This window comes from Xiphophorus couchianus, chromosome 11 (assembly GCF_001444195.1).
Source record: "Xiphophorus couchianus chromosome 11, X_couchianus-1.0, whole genome shotgun sequence".
NCBI lineage: Eukaryota > Metazoa > Chordata > Actinopteri > Cyprinodontiformes > Poeciliidae > Xiphophorus > Xiphophorus couchianus.
Genome location: NC_040238.1, coordinates 23,638,182 through 23,664,156, shown reverse-complemented (window position 1 = coordinate 23,664,156; position 25,975 = coordinate 23,638,182). Strand labels below are relative to the sequence as shown.

The 25,975-nt window shown below is 41.4% G+C and overlaps 3 protein-coding genes across 5 annotated transcripts in view; all 3 read left to right on the top strand.

Annotated features, from left to right (window-relative positions):
• The window catches only part of c11h11orf54 (chromosome 11 C11orf54 homolog), a 23,994-nt gene extending 16,871 nt beyond the window's left edge, over positions 1 to 7,123 (top strand). The window contains exons 2-9 of one of the 2 annotated variants that reach the window (XM_028031484.1): positions 2,915 to 3,026; positions 3,119 to 3,217; positions 3,312 to 3,385; positions 3,487 to 3,588; positions 4,297 to 4,473; positions 4,706 to 4,855; positions 6,301 to 6,369; positions 6,503 to 7,123. In XM_028031484.1, coding sequence (XP_027887285.1) covers positions 2,960 to 3,026; positions 3,119 to 3,217; positions 3,312 to 3,385; positions 3,487 to 3,588; positions 4,297 to 4,473; positions 4,706 to 4,855; positions 6,301 to 6,369; positions 6,503 to 6,670 — 906 coding nt within the window. In that variant the 5' untranslated portion in view covers positions 2,915 to 2,959 and the 3' untranslated portion in view covers positions 6,671 to 7,123. Of the gene's footprint in view, positions 1 to 2,914; positions 3,027 to 3,118; positions 3,218 to 3,311; positions 3,386 to 3,486; positions 3,589 to 4,296; positions 4,474 to 4,705; positions 4,856 to 6,300; positions 6,418 to 6,502 lie in introns of both variants that reach the window. The other variant, XM_028031483.1, reaches the window with a different exon arrangement.
• A 1,620-nt stretch (positions 7,124 to 8,743) lies between these two features.
• akap10 (A kinase (PRKA) anchor protein 10) lies at positions 8,744 to 22,835 on the top strand. 2 transcript variants are annotated; one of them, XM_028032190.1, is made up of 15 exons: positions 8,744 to 8,996; positions 11,771 to 11,818; positions 12,534 to 12,719; positions 15,636 to 16,106; positions 16,669 to 16,767; positions 16,874 to 16,958; positions 17,066 to 17,189; positions 17,462 to 17,598; positions 17,902 to 18,046; positions 19,536 to 19,709; positions 19,840 to 19,946; positions 20,660 to 20,742; positions 21,324 to 21,376; positions 21,534 to 21,626; positions 21,768 to 22,835. In XM_028032190.1, exons 1-15 carry the CDS (start codon positions 8,975 to 8,977, stop codon positions 21,771 to 21,773), a joined length of 1,833 nt encoding a protein of 610 aa, XP_027887991.1. In that variant the 5' UTR covers positions 8,744 to 8,974; the 3' UTR covers positions 21,774 to 22,835. The 2 variants fall into 2 exon arrangements, with proteins under 2 accessions (XP_027887991.1, XP_027887990.1); XM_028032189.1 differs by having other exon boundaries at positions 8,745 to 8,996; positions 19,837 to 19,946.
• Positions 22,836 to 24,104: 1,269 nt separating this feature from the next.
• lhfpl7 (LHFPL tetraspan subfamily member 7) overlaps positions 24,105 to 25,975 on the top strand; it is a 132,727-nt gene continuing 130,856 nt past the window's right edge. Inside the window, exon 1 of the mRNA XM_028032402.1 lies at positions 24,105 to 24,999. Within this exon, the coding sequence (XP_027888203.1) occupies positions 24,640 to 24,999 (360 nt within the window). The 5' untranslated portion in view covers positions 24,105 to 24,639. The remainder of the gene's footprint in view (positions 25,000 to 25,975) is intronic.

The window sequence follows — 25,975 nt, the reverse complement described above, 5'->3', positions numbered from 1 at the left end:
TCCTCCAAGATGGTATTTACCTGTTTTAATGTGATGTTTTCCTGATGTAGCGTATTTCTTTCCTTCTCCAGGGCAGTGTTTTTCTGCTCCAGGATGCTTTTTTCCTCTTCCAAGACGGTGTTTTGTTGCCCCAGTGCAGTGTTTTCCTGCTTCAATGCCGTGTTATCGTTCTTCAGCTCCTCGTTTGCTTTGATGAGTGACTGTCTCTCAATGGACATCATGTTAACTTCTTCCAAGATGCCATTTAGCTTCTCTGTCTCTCTTGCCAAGATCTGCTGTATTTCTTCATTCCCAGAATCTGAAGATGAATCCTTATTGCGCTGACTCACTTTTGATCCTTTCTGTCTGAATAAATTCAAAATCTGCCCCATGTTTTCCTTTATTTGTTTGTGAGAATTTCCTTTTAATCTTGAAAAACTTTCCTTTTCAATCTCTTGTTGGGACACAATCCTTCTTCTTGCTCTCTCTCTCTCTTCCGCAATGCTTATGACTGCAGAATTCAAGTGTGCAGAGTTCAATTTGTGACTAGCTCTTTGTGACATCACTATGCGTGATGTCACAAGTTGATGACACTATCTCAGCAGAACAACTAGAAAACTGCTGAAGTTTGGGAAGATAAGAACAACTGTGGCGAGCGTCGGTTGAGTTTACCCGGAGAGCGGGAGTTAGCTCAGACCTTTTTTGGTCCAAAGCAGCACAACAAAACTTAATACGCCATTATTAAATGGACCCGGGTCGACCCGGGTCCAGCGGTGCAGTGCAAAAGGGGCTTAGTGTCCGTCTCTAGGCAACCGTGACATCATCATTGGTCCGAAGCGTTCTGGGGTCCTTACTAGCTCCCGCCAAAATTTAGCTGACCTTAACAAATCTTGTGTTTGAGTTTTGTAATTATTGTTACACTAAATGTTTATATGTGTGTGATAGGCGTTACTGTCGGACATACAGAAATACGGAGCAAATCGCGTCCCGTATACGGGAAAAGGATGGCAATCCTACTGTGCTCTTCTCCCATTAAAATTGTAGAAACTATATCAAACACAAGTAAATCCACAGTTTGGTAGGTAAATGGTATTTTGGATGATGCTGTAATGACAATAAATTTCTTAATTAATTCATAAATGAAGTCACCTGAGCAATACTGCGGAGCCCCCTAGGGGACATGGGGAATTTTTTTTCTCTTGCGTTCCCTTGCAATACTGTACTGGTCAGTTATGCAGCATAATTGAATACTGCAAGCCTTTCTTACGGCGGGCTCCGTACTTTCTGCTTTAATATAAGGTTATGTGAGGTTTTTCCCATGAATGTTAGTATCTTTTTGTGAAATATCTGAAGTTTTATATCTTTCTTTAGGATAGAAAGGCACCACAAACCTACGATATAAACAGAAACCTTCCGTAAGTAGGAAATAAATAAAAATACATCCTAATTTGGACTATTTCTGAGTTATTATCGCGGGTAATAAATCATCTGACAGTTTTGATTGTGTCTCTGTTGTGTTCGTAGTCTGAATGGTTTAAAGAGCTGCTTTCAGTGCCGCTCCATCTTCACGTTAACAGACATAAACATGCAGTAAAAAATAAATCGATTTTCAATCAGTGTTTTGCACCAAACAGTTTTTACTGTTAACAAGTTTTTATTATTAAAAACACGACAAACTAATGGTGGTAAAGGGCCGCACTGGGTTAACTCGGGGAATCTCATCTGTCCGTTTATCAATCAACTCCAAACCTTTTCTTTGTTCTGTCACAATTATCGATTTATTCCATTTTGATGATCAGGCTCCAAACTTTGCAAGGACTGACCGCCCCGCTCACCTGCTTCCTAAAACACACAAAGCCAGTATCCTTCCCATTCATACCTGGTGACGTCACGCCCACATCGACACACCCACCACACAAGTGTCAAAGCCGCTGCTCCTGTCATATCAATAATTACTTATTTCATTCATATGGTTCTTACAGAGCCTCAGTGGAAACTTGTTTATTATTATTAACTCTTTGGTGCAAAACACTGATTGAAAATCGATTTATTTTTTACTGCATGTTTATGTCTGTTAACGTGAAGATGGAGCGGCACTGAAAGCAGCTCTTTAAACCATCCAGACTAGAACACAACAGAGACACAATCAAAACTGTCAGATGATTTATTACCCGCGATAATAACTCAGAAATAGTCCAAATTAGGATGTATTTTTATTTATTTCCTACTTACGGAAGGTTTCTGTTTATATCGTAGGTTTGTGGCGCCTTTCTATCCTAAAGAAAGATATAAAACTTCAGATATTTCACAAAAAGATACTAACATTCATGGGAAAAACCTCACATAACCTTATATTAAAGCAGAAAGTACGGAGCCCGCCGTAAGAAAGGCTTACAGTATTCAATTATGCTGCATAACTGACCAGTACAGTATTGCAAGGGAACGCAAAAGAAAAAAAAAATCCCCATGTCCCCTACAGGGCTCCGTAATAAACGACTCACCGAAATGAGCTAAAATGTGAATTTTTGTGTTCGTTTTACTCGAGACAAATATTATTGTGCTTTCCAAGGCAAACTTGCCTCTCAGAATATGGCGAACCCATTCCTGTGACCAATCACCAAAGAACAACAGCGCTGATAGAAGCAAGATAGTTCAGTCCCACTTCCGTTTGAAGCTAAAAGCGAGCGGAAAGGCTTAATCTAAGCTTATGGCTTTTCACCAATTGACTTTCTTAAATATTTTTACCTAATTTACATATGCTACTGGAAATGTTGTATATCTGATCAAAAATATTTTCCACTATCATTTGTTTGAAATTATACAAAAACAAATCTTAGTTTTCCCAGTTGTAAACCGGAAATGAGGAGGAACCTTCTCGCCAGTGTTTCCTCTTTGGTTGGACTTTAACCCTAACTGCTCCTGCTCGTCTCTGCAGAGCTAACGGCCCCAGAGCAGAACCACTGTCACTGTGGAAGAAGTTATGGCAGACATCAGCAAAACAGAGAAAGTTCAGCTGCACGCCCCGGCCCTCGAAGAGCTGCGAGGAGGTAGGGACTACTAGAGAAAGAGAGACAAAGTTCCCCCATGCATGTTTATAAAATTTGATTTTTAGTTTGACAGCGCTGCTTCCTGGTTACAGTGTTGCAGACTGGGCTGGGAGCCAATTTTGCAGAAGTTCAAGTGAGTGTTGTGGATTGTCCAGATCTCACCAAGGAGCCTTTCCTTTTTCCTGTCAAAGGTATTTCATAGATCAAAATTCAGGGGGATGCTTGAATAATGCTGTCCTGGAGTATTTGTTACATTTCTTTGCCTTTTCTGTTCATGTCCTGAAGGTTTGTGTGGTAAACCTCGCATTACTGATGTTGGAGGTGTACCATATCTGATCCCTTTGCCTCAAACACATAAGGTTTTTTTTTTATTTCTTTTTTTTTGTTGAATGCATAGCTTGCAGATTTTGCATGCTGTCCATTTTAATAAAGACTTTTTTACTGTTTGTCCTTATGTTAGGAATACAATATGAATGTAATATCCAAGGAGCTGGAGCTACCGGGGGCTTTTATCCTTGGAGCAGGAGCCGCCCCTTCCAGAATTACTGGGATGAACGCCGAGGTGAATTATTATATGCAAGAAATTGACTTAAATTGTTTTCATCCATCCATCCATCTTCTTCCGCTTATCCGAGGTCGGGTCGCGGGGGTAGCAGCTTCAGAAGGGAGGCCCAGACTTCCCTCTCCCCAGCCACTTCTTCTAGCTCCTCCGGGGGAATCCCGAGGCGTTCCCAGGCCAGCCGAGAGACATAGTCCCTCCAGCGTGTCCTGGGTCTTCCCCGGGGCCTCCTCCCGGTGGGACGTGCCCGGAACACCTCACCAGGGAGGCGTCCAGGAGGCATCCTGACCAGATGCCCAAGCCACCTCAACTGGCTCCTCTCGATGTGAAGGAGCAGCGGCTCTACTCTGAGTCCCTCCCGGATGACTGAGCTTCTCACCCTATCTCTAAGGAAGAGCCCAGCCACCCTACGGAGAAAACCCATTTCGGCCGCTTGTATCCGTGATCTCGTTCTTTCGGTCATGACCCAAAGCTCATGACCATAGATGAGGGTGGGAACGTAGATCGACCGGTAAATCGAGAGCTTCGCTTTTTGGCTCAGCTCTCTCTTCACCACGACGGACCGGTACAGCGCCCGCTTGACAGCAGACGCTGCGCCAATCCGCCTGTCGATCTCCCGCTCCCTTCTTCCCCCATTTAAGTTGTTAAATGTTTAAATTGTTTTGTTTTTATATATTAAATAGTTAATAAAACAAACACTGTGACCTACAGCTCATGCCTCTTGTTCTCACTGAGGCTGAAGGAAGACCAGCAGTCAACGGGAGCTACTTTTCCTCCATCAATCCAGCTGATGGTCAGTGTCTGCAAGAAAAGTACAGTGACAAATTCTCTGACTGCAACTTTGGACTCCTGGGCAATCTATATGCCTGCGAGGGGAAGCCTGGAAAGGTATCAGTGTCAAAGTGTTGCAGGACATTTCAATGTTGCAGGAAATGAGTGAAGGCAGATATTTTAAAATAAATGCAAGATAATGAGTATATTGGGGGTGGGAGGATTAACCCAACTCTGTTATTAACTATATGCACTTTAGCCCCATCAAAAGTGTGCTCTGAAACATTAACTGAAGGTCAAGGAGCTGATGAAGCTGATCGTTCCCCTCTGCCTGCGTGCGTCTCTCCAGGTCATAGAGATACGAGCCAAACGGAGGACAGGAAGTAACAGTCTGGTAACAGCACTGAGGAAGACTCTGGCAGCTCAGTATCCAGAAAAGAGCCTGGCTCTGGGAGGCACCTTCATCATCCAGAAAGGGAAGGCTAAAATCCACATTATGGTAAATACTGGATTAGGCTGAGATTCTGATAACTTTGAGTAAAAAAGTATAATCTGATCTAATTGTTTTTGATTTAAAGCTGATTGCCAAAATGATCGTAGCAACACCAATCTTAAAAGAGTTGGTCCAGATGCGCCTGGGAAGTTGTTGGTATTGGTTCCATTACCCGTTGTGCTACAAATCAGAACTATTCTATTATTTTTATGTGTCCTTCTCTCAGCCAGCTGACCTGCAGTGCACAGCAACAAAGGGATCCTCTTTATGTCCTTAAGAACTAAGTCTTTTTTAGTCTACTAGCCTTTTATAGCCATCAAATGAAGTATTAATTCAGCAAAAAATGTGTAATTATAGGTTTAATTATTATTCTAAACACACTGTTAAACAATTCAGAGTCGCTGTAATGCAAACCGCTACAAGAGGTCTTTCCTGCCAACAACCATCAAAATCTACAAGAACACTTTTGAAGAACCTGAATTAATAACATTTAATTTCCCTTTGGGATCAATATAGTATTTTTGAATTTGAATTATAAGGAAAACAATGTGATATCACAGTGTCACAGTAGTGCAGTGTCACTACACTACACTACACTACCTCTATTTAGGCTCGTCGTATTGATCAAACTTTGTCACAACCGCTGAGCAGCCATTTGAGACAAGTTAATCTGAGAGTTCAACTTTGTTTGAGTCACTACTCTGGTGAATACTAACACTGAGCAAGCGTGAGATATTCTCAGCATTTACTAGAAAAGTGATATATCTAAGAATCCAAAGAAGAGAGAAGAATGCAGTCCATTGAAATGGAAACATTGGACAATGTTATTGAAAGGGAAGTGGACTCACCTAGAGTCAGGCGCAATAAGAAGAGAAAGGTGCCATTCAAAATTTGCTATGAGCAGAATAAAGATTGTCTTGCTGATGATGGTTCACTGGACTCTGAGAAAGAAACCATCGCAACAACTCAGGAGACAGTGGATCAGTCCAAGAGCAAACAGCAAATAGTGATCGCTACGCCACAACTGGTTGCTGATAAAGAATCAATCTCCAAAACACCAGAGATAATAGATGAACAAGGGGAGAAACGGCCACGTAAGAGGAGGAACAAGAAAAATGCATCATTCACAAGTTACTGGGATGAACAAACCCACGTTGATCAGATGAATTATGGTGAAAATACTAGAGACCAAGATTCTTCATTGTTCACAGAAATTGAACTGGATGAGCTAGGAGAGACATGGAGAGCCTTCAGCTTTTGAGCCAGAGTCTTCAGCTGGCGAGCCTTCAGCTGGTGATGAGCTGAAGTGTTAAGTGTTAAAATTGTGTGCACATTTCTCGAATGAGATTAATCTCAGAATTTCTGCCTGCAATGCCCTTAGTAAGCCGTTGTACTTTGGCTACTGAGAGACACTCACACTGATTTATTCCTGTGCTTTGGATCATCGATAGCCGAGGGAGTTCTCAGCCTGCCCTCTCAACACAGACGACGAAGTCAACAACTGGCTGAAGCACTTTGAGGTCAGCGCTCCACTCATCTGCCAGTCTGTGCTCGTATCCAGAGACCCTGTGAGTAAAGCAAGCAGCTCAGTAAAGATGCTGAAGAACAGATTGGGGGCGTTTGCAGTCACTTTCTTTTGTCCTGCGTTTCCAGGGCTTGGATTTGCGTGTGGAGCACACCCATGGCTTCAGCCACCACGGAGAAGGTGGCCACTACTATATCGACACCACGCCCGACACCGTGGAGTACCTGGGATACTTCCTCCCTGCAGAGTTCGTCTATCGCATTGACAGACCCAAAGACACACACACCGTTGGTTGAGATTGAAAAGAACCTTCATAAGCAGTGATGACAATGGAGGTTTGGTTGAATAAGTACATCGTACTGATAGTACCCAATTTATATGTCAATCCTAATCATTTCTGTTTTTAAATCAAGTCTGCTGTTGACGAACAATTGTCAAAGGAAGTGATTTGTAGTGTACTGACATTGTCTCTGTGAAAAAAGTGCTTTGAGGACCTTGATGCTTCCATCGTAATGTGATTTAAAATGTATGAATGATGTCTCATTCAGATTCACCAACATGAGGAGAAAATTCTTTGATTATGGGATATAAGTATTCAAATTTTAAAATATTGTCTAAATGAATAATGCAGTGAATTCTAGACTGTTTATTATTCTGAAAAGAGATGATCTCAGTTTGTATTTTATCATTGCTCAGCTACATTTTCAGTATGTAATGACATAATAAACTCACCTCCCTTTTACAGCTAAGTCTCTGACCTCCTGTCACCCGTCTAACAGAAAAACTTTTCATTTTCCAGTTTGTCATCTCTCCTACTCGGCTAACTGTTAAAGGAATACATCCAGTCCTGCTCATGCACGCATCATACGTGTGTGATGTGATGTGAACATCATACACACGGCTAGTTATTGTGCAGAGTGCGACTATGACCAGATTGTCCAGAACCACATGATCTCTCGGCATCGCTATGTAAACAGCTTGCTCCGAACGGCTTGTTTCTCTTACCATCTATTCAAAATGATGAAAATGGGAAAGTCAAGAGGACATGACATTTGAGTCAGGCTGATGAGTGTTGATCTTTAAAAGACAAGAAATTGTAGGGAGAAAATAGAAATTCACCATGTTGTCACCATGTGACAACAAGGTCCCGAACAATGTGGCAAGAAATCTACACTTGTCTGAAGTGAGTGAGTAAATATGTATGCATTAGATGTGTATGTGTAATAGGAAAGACAGGACATGTGTGTGTAGGTCTTCAGCAAGAGCTGAAGTCACAATGTCAAATTTGTCAATGTGGACAAGCTCTACGAGCGCAGGAGACTGCAAAGAAACTGAAGAGTCAAATGTTGTTTCTATATCATTTTAAAGACGAGAAACAAACTCATTTACTGTGCAGACTAAAATGTCTATTTGCAAAATATCCTGGTCCCAACTGCTCTCACTGTGTGCAAAGAGAAAATAATTCTGTTGCTCTTGGCCCAGATGATAGACCTTTCCTTGTTTCTAAGCTGTCTGCAGATCTGCAAGTGACTGCAGCTGGGATTTTAAAGAAATCCCCAACTTCATGAATTGTTGTCACCACAATTCCCTACAAAGAATATTGTAATTTGCCTATTGAGAAATAGAGAAATAGTTCCTCAATTGATGCAAACGGTGCCTCATTAAATGTGACTCAGACGTGCAGAAAATATTTCCTGTTATTTTGGATCTCACGGTGTGTAGCTTTACATGACTGCAGAAAGAAACACCATTCAGTGTTAGCTGTAGGGATCCATTCAGAACTACAGTATTATATTTGATTTAGATGAGCCGTTCCCTTGATGAAGTTTTCACATTCTGAGTTGTAAATCAATTCCTCTGCAAATTCAAACTGCTCCATTTTAACCTTTTTGTAAATCTTACATTTGCAATTTCCACTTTTATTTGATTTACTTGTACGTTAACATTTTTTATATATGGAAGTGAACACTTGGCATCATTGTAAATAATCTCCATGGTAAAACATGACTGCGATAGCCATGGGATGTTTTCCAGCTGGTACAAGGAAGCTTGTCAGAGGTGATGGGAAGATGGGTAGTGTGAAAGAAATGTTAGAGGCTAAAAATAACAAACATAATGCAACCATATACCTGATAGAATGTCCTAGTCAAAGCCAAGACCTCCTGTAAAATCCAAAAGAACGAGAAAAAAACTCTAATTTGTAAAGCTGGTGGAGCTAAAATACGTATTTGTTGAAAAAAAAAAATCAAAATATACTGATAAATATATATTGTTTATTTACATTTGAAACTTCTAACGTTAATACACTGCTGGCAAACAGCACCATCTTCCGACCAGAGCGGGCAAGTACTTCATTTCCCACAATGCTGCTCCCAGAAGCAGCCCGGAAGTTAGTCGTTTATTGACAATATGGCCACCGAGCTCGGCTTGGATTTGGGGATAATTTTGATTTGACAGCGCAGACCGGAGGAGATTCCGAAATAAAACCGACTTCCGCCTCAGGAGTGTACGGAGCCGATGCGTTTGAATGAAGGGATTCGTGGCACGTCCCTGGGACGGTGATAGTGAGCAGAGGAAGCGTCCAGAGTGCGAAACCCGTCATGTCGTTTTTTAAGAGGAAAGGTGAGGAAGAAGCTCAAACTGCTGATCTGCAGCGTTAGCCGCGGCTATCGGGGAAGAGTCCCGCCGAGGACGGAGAAGCCCACGGCAACATGACAAGAGATGCGATTAAAAACAGCGGGGTTTAAAACGGACAGGGACCCCGGGGTGGTGGTGTTGGTGGTGGTGTTTTCCTGCCGCCGCTAACCTGCTGCAGTGGCGCGGTTAGCTTAGCGGTGGCCTCTTGGAGCTAACCAAACCTGTTGTTGGTCTGGTTGGCACCAAAGCTGCCTCGTGCTGTCAGCTCGAAACTAGTCGCGAGCTGCATCGCTGTGTGGAGCCTCCTTCTGCATCACTTCTAGCTCGTACAGCTGTCGGTATCTGCACGGTGGTCAGATGTGGAAATGTATGTAGCATGCTAACTTTAGTTTCATTCAGTCTCACTGAGCTGAGTGCGCACAGACTTGTCACCTGTCATAAAGTAATAAGGCGTGACTGCAGGTGTTGCACTCTTTGGAGCACTTTGTAGTAAATACTGTTTTGTTTATAACGAGAGGAGCCTGACATGTCTTCTATGCAATACACTCTTGAACAACACCAGGGTTTAGAAATGGCTGACCACTTTTCAAATTTTAATCTGTCTGACGTTAGCAGTTGCATAATATCAAATATTTCTACAATACAGGTAAACATCTCCCGGATTTCCTTCAGTAACTGAATGTGTTACAGAGTATCTCTGTTAGATCACTGTAGTTTCAGCTCGTTGTTGCTAACTAACTATGCAGTCTTTCTCAGCACGCCATCAAATTGCAGTGATTGCATGTTTCTTTAGAAAACCAGCCCAGTTAGTACATCTTTTTTTGGCTTTTCCCCCTTCTTATTGGTTGCATCAGAGTTGCTGACGCTGTTCGTTTGCAAAAAAAAAGGAGGAAGTGTTGAAAAGACAGTGGATGCTCTTAGCAGTGATGGTTATCAGGACTGACAGGAAGCCAGTGGCTCCGCTTGTTGGGAGGTCCAAGTGGGCATACAAGTTTTTTTTGTTTGAAATAAAAGGAAGTTATTTTTTATTTATTTATTTTTATTTAAGTCATTTCAAACATTTTACATCCGGGGTGTCCAAGTCCACTCCCCAAGGGCTGGTCTGTGGGATGTTGTCTATACTGTATTCCAATATTGCTCATAGATCCTGACTCAGCTACAATCTACAGCAAACTCATGTCGTGCTCCAGCTGATAATGGGAAGCAATTTCTGAAGCTCTAGACCCAGGGATCTGGAGCTCCAGTCCTCGAGTGCAACTGTTCTGCAACTGTTGGATGCATCTCTGCTCCAACACACCCGAATCAAAAGGCTGAAACCTCCTTTTCATGTCAGCATGTTTTGCAAAGATGTGGTCATTAACCATTTGTGCATTTGCAGAAATGGTTAATGGTGGCACTCGAGAAGTGCCAGACCCATTTTATAGGCCGATACATACACGCGAAACCGATCTTATCCATCGATCCCATCTGCTTCCGCAAAGGTCTGAAAATTGGCCACCGATCCCATTGCTCAGCTCATAGAATGAATTGCTAAGTAGTAGGTAGGCCTGTCACAATAACAAATTTTGCTGGACGATAAATTGTCCACAGAAGTTATTGCGATAAACGATAATATTGTTGTTTGAGACTGTTTCCCAGTAATATAATGGTAATGGCATAATAATAACACAAGAACTCGTTCTCTGTGATTAATAAACTTTTAAAGTCTAATGAATGAATGAATACACTGGAACCGGAAGGCATTTTAAATATCCAAAATAAATAAATAAAACAACATAAATAAATAAAAATTAATAATAAAGGCTCTATTAATAAAACTGTCATTTTAAAAAAGGGCTAGTTGAAACCAAAGCAACAAACTGAAGACTTTTGTCATCCAGTTTTTGGTGGAAAGCGAGAAAGAAAGAGGAAAAATAAATCATTCAAATGGAAATGATTGAGTTTGTTTAAATTTATCATGTGATTAATTGATTTATTGCTTATTGTGACAGGCCTATTAGTAAGATAATATATCTCCCTGTTGTTCCAGTTATTCATGTGCGGACAAAGCTTAAGGAAATTGGTGTTCTGCTTCAAAAACGTAACTCCTTAAAACGTCATAAAATGATTGACTAGGGATTCGGCTACCTTCTGTTCACTCATTCCTCATGCACACAGACATCAGGACATTTTACATTCAGACGTCTTCAACAGCCAATGCAGTCTCTCTTTCTCTTTTAGTGTCAATATATAGAAACCCAGATTTTTTTAGATCCACACAAAATAATCTGGATGGAGGGTTAAACAAGTTGGGAGCAAGGGAATAGGCCTGGATTGTCTGAAGAATGCCATGGAAATTTAATTAAGAGTCACTGTTAACTAGAGATGGGAGACTTAAAAACACAGACAGGAATTAGTTTAGTCAGGGATTCTCACGCTGATCATTCAAAAACACCTGGTTCTATATAAGGTTTGAATTAAGGCTTGGTTTGATGAATATTTTAGTTCTTTAGAGCTGAAAGGCCTTTAGGAGTAAATGCTGCATAAGTTCCCATGTCGTACATGATACATTTTCTTTGGCAGTATCCAGCATATCAGATTCCCGTCCGTGTCATCAAGTAACTAGATATTGTTTTCCTGCGTTGCTAATGCCGTCGCGGCAGCCCCCGTCTCCCTTCACCGTGCATCTCCATTCTGTCCAGCTGCTCTCACCTTGTATCATGATCCCGAGTGTTTACACCTTCAGTTACACGTCGCCTTTTTTATCCTTTTCTCTACAGCCAAAAGCAAGGAACCCGAGAGAGTAACGGATGCTACAGTTAACAAAGGTGAGTTCGTCTTTACCTCCGGCATTGTAAAGTATCACAGAAGAGGGTTTAAATTGGAAAGTGTGTCGTGAGAAGCTTGTGGAGGTGAATAATATTTGTCGTTTCAGCCCTATTCAGGAGGATAATAGATCAGTTTGCATCCGAAGATATTCATGTTAGAATGGACCAGAAGTGAGAAAACCTTGTATCCACTTTAGCTCGGTGCTACTCTGTGTTGGTCTGTCACATGAAATCTGCAGAAGTTACATTGAAGCTTGTGTTTGTGAGATAACAACATGTGAAAAAGTTCAAGGGGAATGAACGCTTTTACAAAACAACTGAATTGTTTGTTTGCTTTGGAAGGGGTTTTAAAAAGTGAGTCTTTGAGTTTTTATGTAAGCATGGAAGACAACCTTGGAGTTTTACAGATGTGATTTAAGAGAGTCTTTAAGTTTTTGTAGGGTTAGGTTTGCTCTAGTTATTCTAAACAGAGTTAATGTATCATTAGGATCCAAGCTCTTGCTATCAGTGAAACACAAAGCAGTCAGTCAAACACTGCACAGTTTGTCCTCTCAGGCTTCTTTTTATGGCCTGCGCACACTAAGAGCTCTTTCAAAAACACCCACAATCAAAGGCTTTGTCATCCACGTCACACTGACGTCACCTGGTCGGGTCACTTTGAAAACATTGCTGTAATTTTTCAGCTTTATTAAATTTTTTATTTTTTTTGACCCAGTTCCAGTCAACCCTCACTCTCCTTCACACGGATTGAAGAACCACAATGCCGTCCTGGACGCCGCCGGGCCGAGCCACGTGGCCATCAGTGCCATATCAGCCAACATGGACTCCTTCGCCCGGGGCCGCACCGCCATCCTCAAGAAGCAGCCGAGCCACATGGAGGCAGCGCACTTCGGAGACCTCGGTACGCAGCAAGCCTTTCTGTGTTTCCGTTACGCTTGAGATGACAGCAGATGGATGAACACGGAGAGGGAGAGACGTGTGGCAGGCAAAGAAAACCAAAGAAAGAAAAGAGAAATGTTTCAATGTAATAAGTCTGTGAATGGCAAAGTTGGTTTTGTTTACAGAGGGGCTTTACGCAGTCCAGAAAACTCTGGCATTTTATTGAAGTATGTTTAGTGAATATGGGAATGGGGAGGAAATGCATTATGGGGAAAATATTATACGTATAACGCATTTTTCTGGTCTGTGGTTTTAAAATCCCATCCGTCCATCCATCCATCCACCCACCCACCCACTGCCATTTAGCCTTACTTTATTCTTATTCCACACTGCCAACTTTATTTCTAAAGCACTTGAAGATAACCACCACTGAACTGAAACTGAAACTAAAAGTCTGAACTTTGAACACCCTCTGAAAAGAATCCAGAAAATGTTTAGGAACGTTGCCTGCAATTTAAACATACGTCTAGCCAAATAACGGCCACTAAAATCTGAAGGAAATTATCTTAAAGATTGCTTCTTTCCCAAGCTAGAATCCAGTTAATCTCCGTGCAGGCAGGCAGTTCTCGGGCAATGTCCTTGCAGATTGCCTGTGTAAGTTTCTCGTCACGACGGCAGCATCTTAAACATCCCGCTGCGTCGCTCAGCTGTCTCCATTCCTCTATAATTCTGCCCGAGGCGCTCGTCCGTCGAAGCACACCCGCTCATTCTGACAACTGTCAGGTAAACTTGGCCCTGACGCACCGGTGAAGCAACTTGTCCACCTTTTTTCTTTTTGTGAAAAAAACCCAAACTATAATTAGGTGGCTCTATGTTACCTTCTGGGACAGTTGCAGTAAGCAGCTGTGTGCCTGACGGAAGCAGCAGACGGGAACTGCACTAGCTAGTCTGGGTGACTCAAAGGTGGAGGAACCTGTGCTGCAGCCTGGCGCGCTCTGTTGTCACTAGATTGTGTTTGTAACAAAGGGAAGAAAGGATGTGAGGAAAGGTGGAGGTGACTGCTTTGGTTATTTCATTCTTAGGTTGCAGCCAGTGATAAGAGTTCAGACTTGAGAGACGGGATTCTAAACAACAACTTTCTTTGCCTTATTGTTGTAATTAAAACAGTGTTTTACAGAATTAGCATGTTAGATGCTATATCATGAAGAGCTTTTTGTTTTATAGTGGTAGGGATTGGAAGCAGAAGAATATTTAGAATGAAAAAAGTTGACGAGTTAAAATTTTTCAGAAGCAGCAGACATGAGGGACGATCCTCCAAGATGACTTTGATTTAAGATTCAAGGCAGCACAGATGGTGGGGGGAGGGTAGCATTAGGTAATATGATTTAGTCAAAGTCATTCTGTCTCCTTTTCAGATGAATAGTAAAATTTTATTTTATTTTATTTTTTGGGGATTTTCTATATTTGGAGTCCCATGTGACTAGACCCTCCTAAAACTGACTTTGTGTGATTTCTATCCACTGCGAACTTGCAGATTCTTGACGGTGTTGAGAGAAGATTTTTTTTATTTTATTTTTGGTATGAAATTGCAAAGTGTAAGGCCACCTACTGGCCCACCTGTGAACTCCTCCCTCTGAATATTCAACTTAAAAAACTGGTGTGAATTCCCAGGCTTCAGAGGCTGGGGTCAATAATGCGGCGTGATATGGAAATGTAGACGCACCAATCAGAGTTTTGTCGATACAAGAGAAGATGATACAAATTTTAGTGGATTCAGACTTCCCTTTAAGAGCTTTTAATGGAACAATATATTAAAAGGAGCATTCAAAATTATTACTTCTAGTAATCCCACCTTCATAGATCATTCAGGATTTATTACAGGAACATAGGAGACACAGGGAGATTAGCATGGCTCACAGTATCCAGGTGTTGGTTAAGGTCAGGACTTTACTTGGGGTCACCAATCAACTTACTTCAAAAATGAGCAGAATAACAAAATAATTCCTGGCATTTTTTTAATTGAATTGGTAAAGTATATTTTAGGGATGCACTGCTATGAAAATTTAGATCAATATATTGATATCCGATATTAGAATTGCCATTAAGGCAGATGACACGTTTACTGATAATGTATATATTATTTATTTATATTTCACTCCCTTTCAACATCTTGGAAAAAAAGACCATGCTGATGACTTCACCACTTCTTCTTCTTCTTCGCTTCAATTAAATTACCCACAATTCTTTGCTGCATTGCTGTCACTGTCACATGACCAACATCCTCCAGAATGTTTGACTGTTGTGTCAGTAGATAATGACACTTCATCACAACAGTCAAGCATTCATGAAACTCCTTCATGTTCATAACAGGTGTTATGTCAGTCTTAAGCACACCTCTTCAAATAAAGTGTTACTGAATATTCTTTTGGAAGTATTTTCAATCAATATTGATCATGTGTCTTTCTAATATATATATATTTTTAAAGGTTTTGTTGGCTCTAGTGGCCTTTATTTGAAAGCAGTTCGACAGGAAAGAGGGTAATGAGAAAGGGGGAAGAGGCGACAAATGTTGCCAGGCCGGGAATCGAACCTGCAACCACCGGCACGAGGATTAAGGCCTCGATATGTGGGCTGTGCTTTGTCCCTGTGCCACCACAGCACCCCCTTTCCCAATATATTTTGTTGTTTTATTTATTATTCCTAGTACAATGTTGGAAGATAAAAAAAGGCACTTTGCTGTACTCGGTTTCAACTTCCATTGTTTTTATCCTCACAGCTTGAATGAATCAAAGGCACCTTGACATGTCATAGACAATACAGCATTCTTTTAGAAAGCTTCTTAAGACTTTCTTGACTCTGTTGTTAAAGACCTCACTGATACTGAGCAGGACGGCATTTTTAGCGATATTTCTAAACTAAGTGAACTTGTTCGTTCCAGGGCATTCCAGCGTGAATTATCTGCCCCCGGAGACGCGCTCTCGGATGTCCAAGACAGTGGACCAGGTCCTCAGAGACAATGTGGCAATGCCCCACTTCCTGCACTGCATGGAGCACCGGGGCGCCGACCACCTCGTTCGGTTCTGGCTCGAGGCCGAGAGCTTCCGCTCGGCCTGCTGGTCGCGAGTCCGAGCGCAAAACCTCAACTCCGTCAAACACAGCTCGCTGGCCGAGCCCGTCCCCGTCTCTCCAGACGGGCCAGAGCTCGATCAGAACGCGTTCAATGACCTTGCCCTCCACAACAGCCGTGGGAACCTGTCGCCGCTCTCCACCCGGTGGGACTCGTTGAGCGGGGAAGGCAAGCCGTCTCGGGCGGAGACCCCCAGCACACAGCCACCTTCCAGGACAGGGACTCCCTCTAAGGGCCATCCCAACAATACTCTGCGAGACTTCTCAGACACACTCATGAAAAGTGAGTCACTTAAAAAATAACTGTTTTCACTGGTAGTTGTTCAATTGATTAGTCTGTTTGTGGAAGTGGCTGATTTTTAGGTGATTAATTGATTAATTGGATAAAGAAGTCGGCACATTCAGCAGATTTTTATACAATATTAGAAATACATTAAAAGATGCAATAAATACTTCAAATCTCTTTTTAAAGAAGAAAATCTTTTCAATAATTCTGAACCGGGTGAAGCTAAATCTATTCCACTTGGACAGTTTTGACTTAATTACCGCTATGATTATGTTGGAAATTTTTTCCAGCAAATTGTCTTTTTTTTGAGTCTGTATAATCTAGTTAATGATCAGTCGATTTCTAAATGAATTGCTGACTATTTCAATAATCAATTAATCACAATTAATCATAATTAATTGGATGAATGACAATTATGTGCAATTAATTGAATTAATAAAAATGAACCACGATTAATCACAATTATCCGATTAATCGTGTCAGAACTACCCAGTGAAATAAATGGACGTTTGTGCTTGCAATGTGGCAGATGATGAGCTGTGGGTTTCTGCGTTTGCAGGTATAGAAAAGGATGCTGTTACCATCTTCACCAAATACATTTCTCCAGATGCTGCAAGACCCATCCCCATCACAGAGCAGATCAGAAACGATATAGTCGGTAAGAAGAATAACAGACGCAGAGCTTCAGTGGCTCTTGATGAAACCTCTGGTTGAAGCCATAAAAATGTAAAAGAAAAAAATTCCCCTGTTCTCCTTCCACTCAGCTAAGATTTGCGGAGAGGACGGTATGGTGGACCCAAACTGCTTCGTCATTGCGCAGTCGGTTGTCCTCTCCATGCTGGAACAACAGTGAGTTTCTCTCTTCCTCTTCTCCAACACTTTTCACTGTCCGGCTGTTTTTTGTGAAATCCTCGGTAACGGATGTCTCCGCCTCCCTCGTGCCCTTTGATTTCCAGGCACTTTACCGAATTCCTGCGGAGCCACCATTTCTGTAAATACCAGATTGAAGTTTTGACGAGTGGCTCCGTGTTCCTGGCTGACATCTTGTTCTGTGAGTCAGCGCTCTTCTATTTCTCAGAGGTGAGTAGGCCCAATTTTCTCTGGCTTTCTCACCTTTTTTTTCCCACACAGTCTGTGCCTCCCGTTGACTCCATATTTAGCGGCGGTCCTCAAAAGCACAGAGGCTGAGCAACAACAATAAATCACACACACAGACAAAAACAAGTCAGAAAGACATAAAGAAACAAGGATTTCTGTTCCTGCTGTGTACTAACCTGCTATCAGAGCGATCCTGCAGAGACGCACTGTGTTTTTTGGACTTGTTCATGAGTTCCATGTTCTCTCATTGACAGTACATGGAGAAGGAAGAGGCGATGAATATACTACAGTTCTGGCTGGCTGCAGATAACTTCCAGAACCAGTTGGCTGCTAAAAAAGGCCAGTATGACGGCCAGGAGGCTCAAAACGACGCCATGATCCTCTATGATAAGTACGAATTATTTGTGCTTCTAAAACCCTAAAAAGCTTTGAGTATGTTTTTTCTGACAGAAAAGCACAATGTCATTTATATATATATATATATATATATATATATCTGCAAATATAATGTATTTTATCCCTCATTTTTTTCACAGTTGCAGCAATCAAATTGTCCTTATTAAACATGCTCTTATGCTAAGTGTTTTTATTTTTTTATTTTGCTTGAGTAACGGCTTTAAGTTTAGTGTCTTGAACTGAGCACAGTTGTTCATGCAGTTTTTAAAAAATACATATTTAAATTTTCTTTGTCCAGGTATTTCTCACTCCAGGCTACCAATCCTCTGGGCTTCGGCGACTCGGTACGGATGGAGATCGAGTCGAACATTTGCCGGGAGGGAGGGCCGCTCCCCGACTGTTTCACCACTCCTCTCAGACAGGCCTGGACGACCATGGAGAAGGTCAGAGTCTCTGATGAGGACGCGCTCGGGGCGTCAGAAAAAAAAAAAAAGGCGCACCCAAATTTTTTACTTCTTGCAACAAAGCGCTGTCAGTAAAGGCAATGTTAACTTGTACATGACTAATTAATTTAGTAAACTTAAATATTTTTAATTGTACAAGACATAAGTGTTTAAAGTGCTTCACTGAGCAGAAACATAAAGTTAAAAACATTTTAGGATAAAGGAAATGGTGGAATAAGAGATAATCTAAATTATTCCTGCAAATATTTTAGGGCTAAATGTCTTATAAAGACGTGAGACCGAGCATTTTATTTTGCTGAAGCCATTTTTTTGATGACAAATTATATCTGATATGAACTTAACTTCAACTTTGACTTTTAAGTTGCTGGATGCTTGTAGTTCTAGTTGCTGTGAAATTTAAATGAAACCATAACCGGGGATTAAAAATAAAACGTGTGTGGTACCTGACAGTTTCAGTTTTAAGCTTTTAATTAGAATCTGGTTTGAAATTAGGAGGTATGATTTGGGTGCTGTGGTGGCGCAGGGGTTAAGCACAACCCACATATAGAGGCCTTAGTCCTCTAAGGCCTTAGGCCTTAGTCCGCTGTCGCGGGTTCGATTCCCGGCCTGGCGACCTTTGCCGCATGTCTTCCCCCTTCTCTCATTACCCTCTTTCCTGTCAATTCACTGTCAAATAAAGGTCACTAGAGCCAATAAAATCTTAAAAAAAGAAATTAGGAGGTATGATTTAATAAGCTTTGTCTTCTTCCTACTCCATTTTTTTTTTTTACTGGACATGGAAGTTTTGTTTTTATGTTCAATTATTATGATAATTTGTTTTGCAAAGCCCAAAGTGCAGAATAAAGAGAAGACATAAAATAACATTTAAAACATATAAGCTCAATCATAGACAATAAAAAGAACATTTCAGCTGACACTGGGTCAAACACTATTGAAAACGGGTGTATTTTTTTAAGGAACTTAAAAATAGAGAGAAAAGACGCTTCTCTAATATTTAAAGGCAACAAGTTCCAAAGTTTGGCAGCCACAACAGAAAGATTTTGATCTCGTTTCAGTTTTCGATTAGTTTCTACAACCAATTAATTTAACAGATCTTTCCTCTTGAGGTTTTCTTTTTCTTTCTCTCTCGCTCTCTCTCTTTTTTTTTGAGGTAATTCTGGACCTCTTCTGGGTCAAACTCTGCTTGAAAGTTGTCCACAAAGTTGTGCTGGTAACTTGACAGGATGTGAAAGTGGTGTAAATATTTTTACAAGGCACTGTATTATTTCCTCACTTTAATATCTAAAATAATCAGTTTCTCTGAAGTTCAGTATCGATTTTTCTGAAGGTTTTGTCTTGCGTCACTGACGAATCATGCAGTTCTAACAGAGACGCCTGATTGTCTCCACATGAGGGTTGAAATCTTAAAAAACGATGAGCTGCAAAGGCTCGTCACTAATGGTGGTCATCCTGTTTTGGAACCGTTCAGGTGTATTTGCCCGGCTTCCTGTCCAGCAACATTTACTACAAATACCTGAGCGACCTCATCAACTCGGTGCGGGGCGACGAGTTTGTGAACGTGAGCGGTCAAGGTCAAGGTCAGGGCGTGCCGGCAGACGGCGACCGCTCCGGCTCGAACGCCGGCGAGAGCTCCCAGGTTCAGGTGAGCTGCGCACGGCTGACATTTTCAGCCGCCCTGCTGGGTCACAATAATGACGACGAGGTCGCGATCGTTCCGCTGGTCTTTGTCACATTCATGAAGATGAATTCCTGTTGTACCCTCGTTGCAGCAGGGAGCCAAGAAAGCAGCCATCAAGATTTTGAAGAACTTCGACGAGGCGATCACCGTCGATGTGGCCAGCCTGGATCCGGAGATGCTCTACCAGCGGCCGTACGCTGGGTGAGTTCACCCATAAAACGAAACGTTCCAACTCTTGTCTCTAAAGTGAACTGTTAATGGTGTTGAGGATTGTTTTCATTATTGATTCAAAGTCCCGCCACTGATAGTGATGGTTCTGATGTGATAAAAGATGAAGCATTTCTTTGTTTGTCAAAGCGATACCAAGTATGACTTTACAAGATGTTCAACATACCTGATTTTAATTTTTGCTATTTTTTTGTGTTGGCGTTTTCATAAAATTACTACTTTATTCTGCCAATATTTCAACTTTATTCTGCTATTACTTTGACTCTATTCTTGTACAATGACTTTTAAAAAATAAATAAAATTATGACTTTTATTTTTGTAATTGGAAAAATCTTAGTCCAGCTCTAATATTCTGTTGTAGAGTGGACATGAATTTAAAGTTCGAATAAGCAGAAGCTGTGAAACACGTTTGTGAACAAGATGGCCGCCCTGGGCATGCTGACATCACTCTAAGCTATTGAAACTCACAGCATGCATTGGTGGAAAAAAAAAATCCTCCTTAAATCTTCAAAAACCAAAAATGAATTAATCGATAAAATCAATTTTATGCCCAGCTCTACTGTTAGGTGTGTGCTTAACGGACACACACACACACACACGCACGCCCACACACACACGAGTGTGTGCGGTCAGGCCTCCTTTCATCCCCTTTGCTCATCATCGGCTCCTGTCTTCTGCGTTCTCAGAAAGATGACTTTCGGTAAGGTGAACGAGTTGGGTCAGTTCATCAGAGAGGCCGAGCCGGAACCCGACGTGAAGAAATCAAAAGGTACAACCCTCAAACGTCCTTCCTGCCCCCCTCGTTTTTCGTTCAGTGGAGACCTTCTTCTCTGTAGAGATATATATGTATTAAAACTTTATCTCCCCGCAGCTCAAAGTCCTATGAAATATTTAAGAGATTTTCTGGAGTCGGAAAAAATGAGTTTTCTGCTCTTAAAGTCAAACAAAAGCCTTTAAGTCCAAAAGTAGAGATTCTCAAGGTTTGGCATATGTGTGAAATTAAAATATTTTGACTTTGACTTGACTTTCGCCTCACATTGTTGTAGTTTAGATAAAAATAGCAAACCACGTTGAAGTCCGTACCTAATTAACCTTTTGAATATTTGGGACAGAAATCTGCTGCTGACTTGCGCTCTCTATCCAATAAGATAAAGCTTTGGTGTTTTTTGTTGGGTTTTTTTGCAAAGAAGAAAGAGCAAATGATTCAGTTTTTTGCTGATGAAGGCATTTATAGAAGCTTAGAAATGATGACCAGCCATGAACTGTAAAGTCAAACGTCCCGCTCTTGAAATATTCATGTCATAAAAGCAAGTCTCGTAGGTAATAAACGGCTTTCTTTTCCCTATCAAGGTTCCATGTTTTCTCAAGCAATGAAGAAATGGGTCCAGGGCAACTCAGACGAGGTGAGATAAGAAAAAAAAAAGCTGTTAAAGTATCATCAATGATTCATATAGCCTTGGTAGATGCTCTTCCACATGTTTTGTTTCTATTATTTATTTATCTATTTTTTTGCTTGTGGTATTTATTTTTATAATAATTATTATTTTTTTCTTTATGGAGGCCCAGGAGGAAATGGCGTGGAAGATCGCCAAGATGATTGTCAACGACGTCGTTCACCAGTCGAACCACGACAGCCCCGGCAAATCCACCAAGGTACAGAAGCCGCCGCAGGATTCTCAGTAGAAATGTGTGTGTGTGTGTGTGTGTGTGTGTGTGTGTGTGTGTGCGTGTGTGTGTGTGTGTGTGTGATGGAAACAGATATTCCGCTAAGTGTTTTCTTCTGTCTGTGTGCAGCTATGACCCCACTGAGGAACCAAAGGACAGTAACTCCCTGCAGACTCTATCGGCTGGATTTACGCCGCAGTGAACGGCTTTACCGCCCCTCAAAACAAGAACAAAGAATTTTATCGCCTCCCCATTTACCTTATGCTTGTGTGTGTGTGCGTGTATTTGCGTGTGTGTGTGTGTGTGGCTGTTATTACGGGCGAGTGTTAACGCATGGACCGAGACAAAACTTGAAGTACTTCAATCTTCTATCTCCAAAACACTATGAAGATGCACACGAGGGCGCTCGCATTAAGACACTCCTGTAGGAAGACATTCAGCACGTGTCCAGAAGGAAGCAGCAGCATTTTGATACTACGGTTTATTGCTTATCTCGGACCTTTGGAGGATTCTACTAGGACTTCATTAAATTCACTCCCACACAGCACCTTTTTTTAATTTTTTTTTTTATAAGCATTCCTTGTTTTTATGTGAGTTTCTCTCGCATGGGTCTACCACTTAGAGCCAATCAGCAAGTTTTCGAGTCGTAGTCACAGAAGCAGCGTGGAGTTGTTTACTTATTGAAGCTGTTCCGCCCCGGCCCTTTGCGTACTGTAGAGCATCTCGCGATGTGACTGTGAATCAGGCAGGCGAAGAGCGGATCCAGTTCTTGGACGGAACATCTAGGCACCTTTACGGAACGATAGAATAATACTCCAGCTATGTCAGAAAACTCCAAACTCCATGTCCTTAAGGTTCTATACATACATATATATATAGATATAAATTCTGGTTTATCCCTTATATGAATATTTGTCTTTTTTTTTCAATTGTAATCTTAGTTTTTATACATATATAAGCATTGCTGACACAAAACTCAGTAATGAATTGACTGCTAAACTGGAAGGTGTGCTCAGTTAATTTTATTTTATTTTTTATTTCTTTTGAGCCTTACCTAGATGTGGAAAGGAACCAGAAAAAAACTCTTGGTACTATGTACCACTGTTTTTGACATGTATGTGTACTTGATCTATAATATATTTAAAATGTGTTTGATTCAAAGACAATTACTATAAAACATGTGTTTTTTTTCCCTTCCCCTGTTTCATTCTTTGAATTGGTTAGTCAGATGTGCTCTTTTTAACAGAATGCTTAGGGTTTAATTTTTGTTAGCATTTTTAAAGATTAGGTATTTAAAAGCAAAAGTATAACAGTGGTTTATCGTGTCTGACCACATGGGGGCAGTGTTGGCTGCACTGTTGTGGGGTAAAGCTGGAGAAAATGCATCATTTTACTTCTCTGGCTTTTTAAATATAGGATCCAGGAAAACCTATGGATTGTAAAAGTAAGTTTGTGTATGTAGCATAATTCATACAAAAGAAAAGAAAGTACAAGTATTAAACGTTTGGAGAAAAAAGATGGTAATTTACAGATATCAAAGGCGATGTTAAAGAAGTTTCCTTTTTCAGAGCAAGAAATTGCAGTTCAGAAATGTTAAACCTATGGTGAGCAAAGAAACGTTTGTTTAGAAAACATCCTTTTTCAAAATTTCTTCTTTATGTTTAGCGTTAAAGTTTTGGTTTATACTTCAGGGTTTCACAGATGTTTCATACCAAATTGGTGAATTGTGGCGTATTTTGGTCTCACTTCATTGAAAGCGGTTCCATCTGGACCAGGGTTTGACTCCAGTATTACAAATTAATCCAAAGTATTTGCCTGTATATCTGCTATTTTCCCATCTTTATTTTCCATACATATTTTTCACTTGTATCTCTTTCAGTAATTACTGATTTGCAACCACCTGTACCAGCTGTACTGCAACTTGAATCCATCATTTAGCTAACTGCTATGATGTGGGCTCATCAAATGTATTTGATGATCATTTTCAGTAGAAGCAAAACATCACCAGGCCTAGAAACTCATCTTAACGGGATGCGTCAGTGAGATTGTTTTGTTTGTTTTTTCTTTTTCTTTTTAAATACAACTTTAATTGATCTTTGAAAAATGAAATGTGGGTATTCAAGCTAAGAAGCAACTTTAATATTCTACTACATTTTCCCAAAAGTCATGCAGTGTGAACTCAAATATGGAACTGTTCAGTTACAACCTTGCAGAATTTAAGAAAACACCTTTGAGGGAGAAACATTTACAAATATGCTAATGAAGAGGAAGAAAACCTCTAACGAGCTGCTTTATGCCTCGTGATGTCACAAGAGGCTTGTGTATTCTAGTTTGGTTTTCGAAAGAAAAGGTTAATTTACAACTAGACAGAAGTGCAACGACCATGACACGTTGTTTTATTTGAGATAAGCAAGTGATTTTACAGAAAGACCTAGCATGTAGCTTTAAAGCTGGATTACCTGGACCTCGCGCCACCTTAGCGATTGGATTTTACTTTGAAGGTCCGAGGCGGAAGCTTCTCCTTTACCAAACGTCAACTTGGCGTTGTTGAGACTCGACTGAGGCGAGTAGTGCGAGCAAAGTAAGGCGCTGTCGGTCCTGAGGCAGAGGCAGCATCCCGCGGCTAGACGGGGGAAGAGTCCACCTGTGTTTTCAGGTGTTTTCCTGCTTCCCGCCGCTCCTCCACCTCCACCTCCACTCCTCCGCTTCCAGCTTTTTTATTTTTGTCTGTGAAAACATTTAGTGTCACATTTCGCACTGTGGCAGCCCGAGCGAGCGGAACACCTGACTTTTCCTGCATCTTCAGTTTCCACCAGCTTTTTAAAAATTTTTTTATTTTTTGGGTTTTGTTTTCTACAGACCAGATGTCCTGGGGACCCGCGGAGCTGCAGCCGCTGATGTTCCCCACCACTGACCGTATCCCTGCTTGTTGCTCATGTAGTGCTGGACAGAGGGAGGAGGACAAGTTGAAGTCTCGCTCCTGAAAGGCGGCGAGCTCCAAATGCATTGGCTCCTGGGCCGGGAGAAGAAAGAAGACGAAGCCGGGTTCGGGATCGGTCTGGGTCTGTCCTCGGGTTCTCTGCCCCAAGCCGCCGCCACCATGTTCAGCTGCGTGGGCTGCTTCTGGGTGCTCCTGTCCTCCGCCCTGGTGGCCGTCTGCAGCTTCAGCTTCATATCCCCCGCCTGGATTGTTAAGGAGCAGCTGAGGAGCGGCCACCAGCATCATCAGCACCACGGCGCCAAAGACTCGGTGAGCTTCGGCTTGCTGTGGCACTGCTCCGAGTCTCTGGATCACATGTACCGGTGCTACACCTTCGGGGGACTGGGCAAATTTGCAGAGATCCCCTCCAGCTCCTGGCAGGTAACAAGGCATTACACACCCTAACATGTGGTTGCAGGAGAGGTGAGTATGGCGCGGCAGCATGCATCCATGGACAGGTGCGCAGTACCTGTGTATATATAGGATTCTGTCCAATCCCAGTTTTCTGATCAAGAAAACTGGAAAAAACAAAAAAATAACTTAAAGTCCCGATTTTTATGAATATTTATTGAATCTCCTGGTTAAGATGTGTAAAAAGCCTTAACTCCGTTTTCTACCAAGGCTAAGAAAAATTGCATCAACATAAAATCACGCTGAAAAATGTAGCAGAACATGATTTAGATGCCTCTTTTTCCTCTTAGCCTCTGTTCAAAAATGGGAAACACAAGAAAACATGCCATTCAACTGAGTGAGAGGGCAGTGTTAAATTTCAAAAGTCAGAAAAAGGTTTCGAGAAGATGGCTCCTCGCCTAAAATCTGCAGTAAGTTTGAAGCTGTTGCTAGGAGAGGACCTCTGGTTATTTCGCCATCATCTTAAGGGAGGCAAAAGAAAATGTCCAAAGCTCAACCTGAGTGGCTGTCAAGTTTCCATGACAACCATTAGATGCTATTTACTAAGCAATTGTTTCAGAGACATGCCAGGAGATAAAAAAAGGAAGCATTTTCTGTCCTACCATCACAAACGTAAACATACGCAGGTTGCCTCACTTGACAGAGATGTTAATTGGAACAACTTGGTCAGATTGAAATAGGATAGAGCGTTTTAGCAGCAGACGTGGTGGATCTGGTGGGAAACAGAGAATGAATACGTGGAGGTTCTGTGGTGCTGTGAACTCCAGGTAACCTGTTACGGTGCGTGGCATTATAAACCTTTTGCAAAATATTAGAAGATTCTAGTTAAAAACGTGATGCCGTATGCAAGAAAAGCAAGAATTCATTGTTCTTTATATATATATATCTTTTTTATCACAATGATTCTAAACATATGATGGAATGGCCAGAGATGACTCTCCTTGTT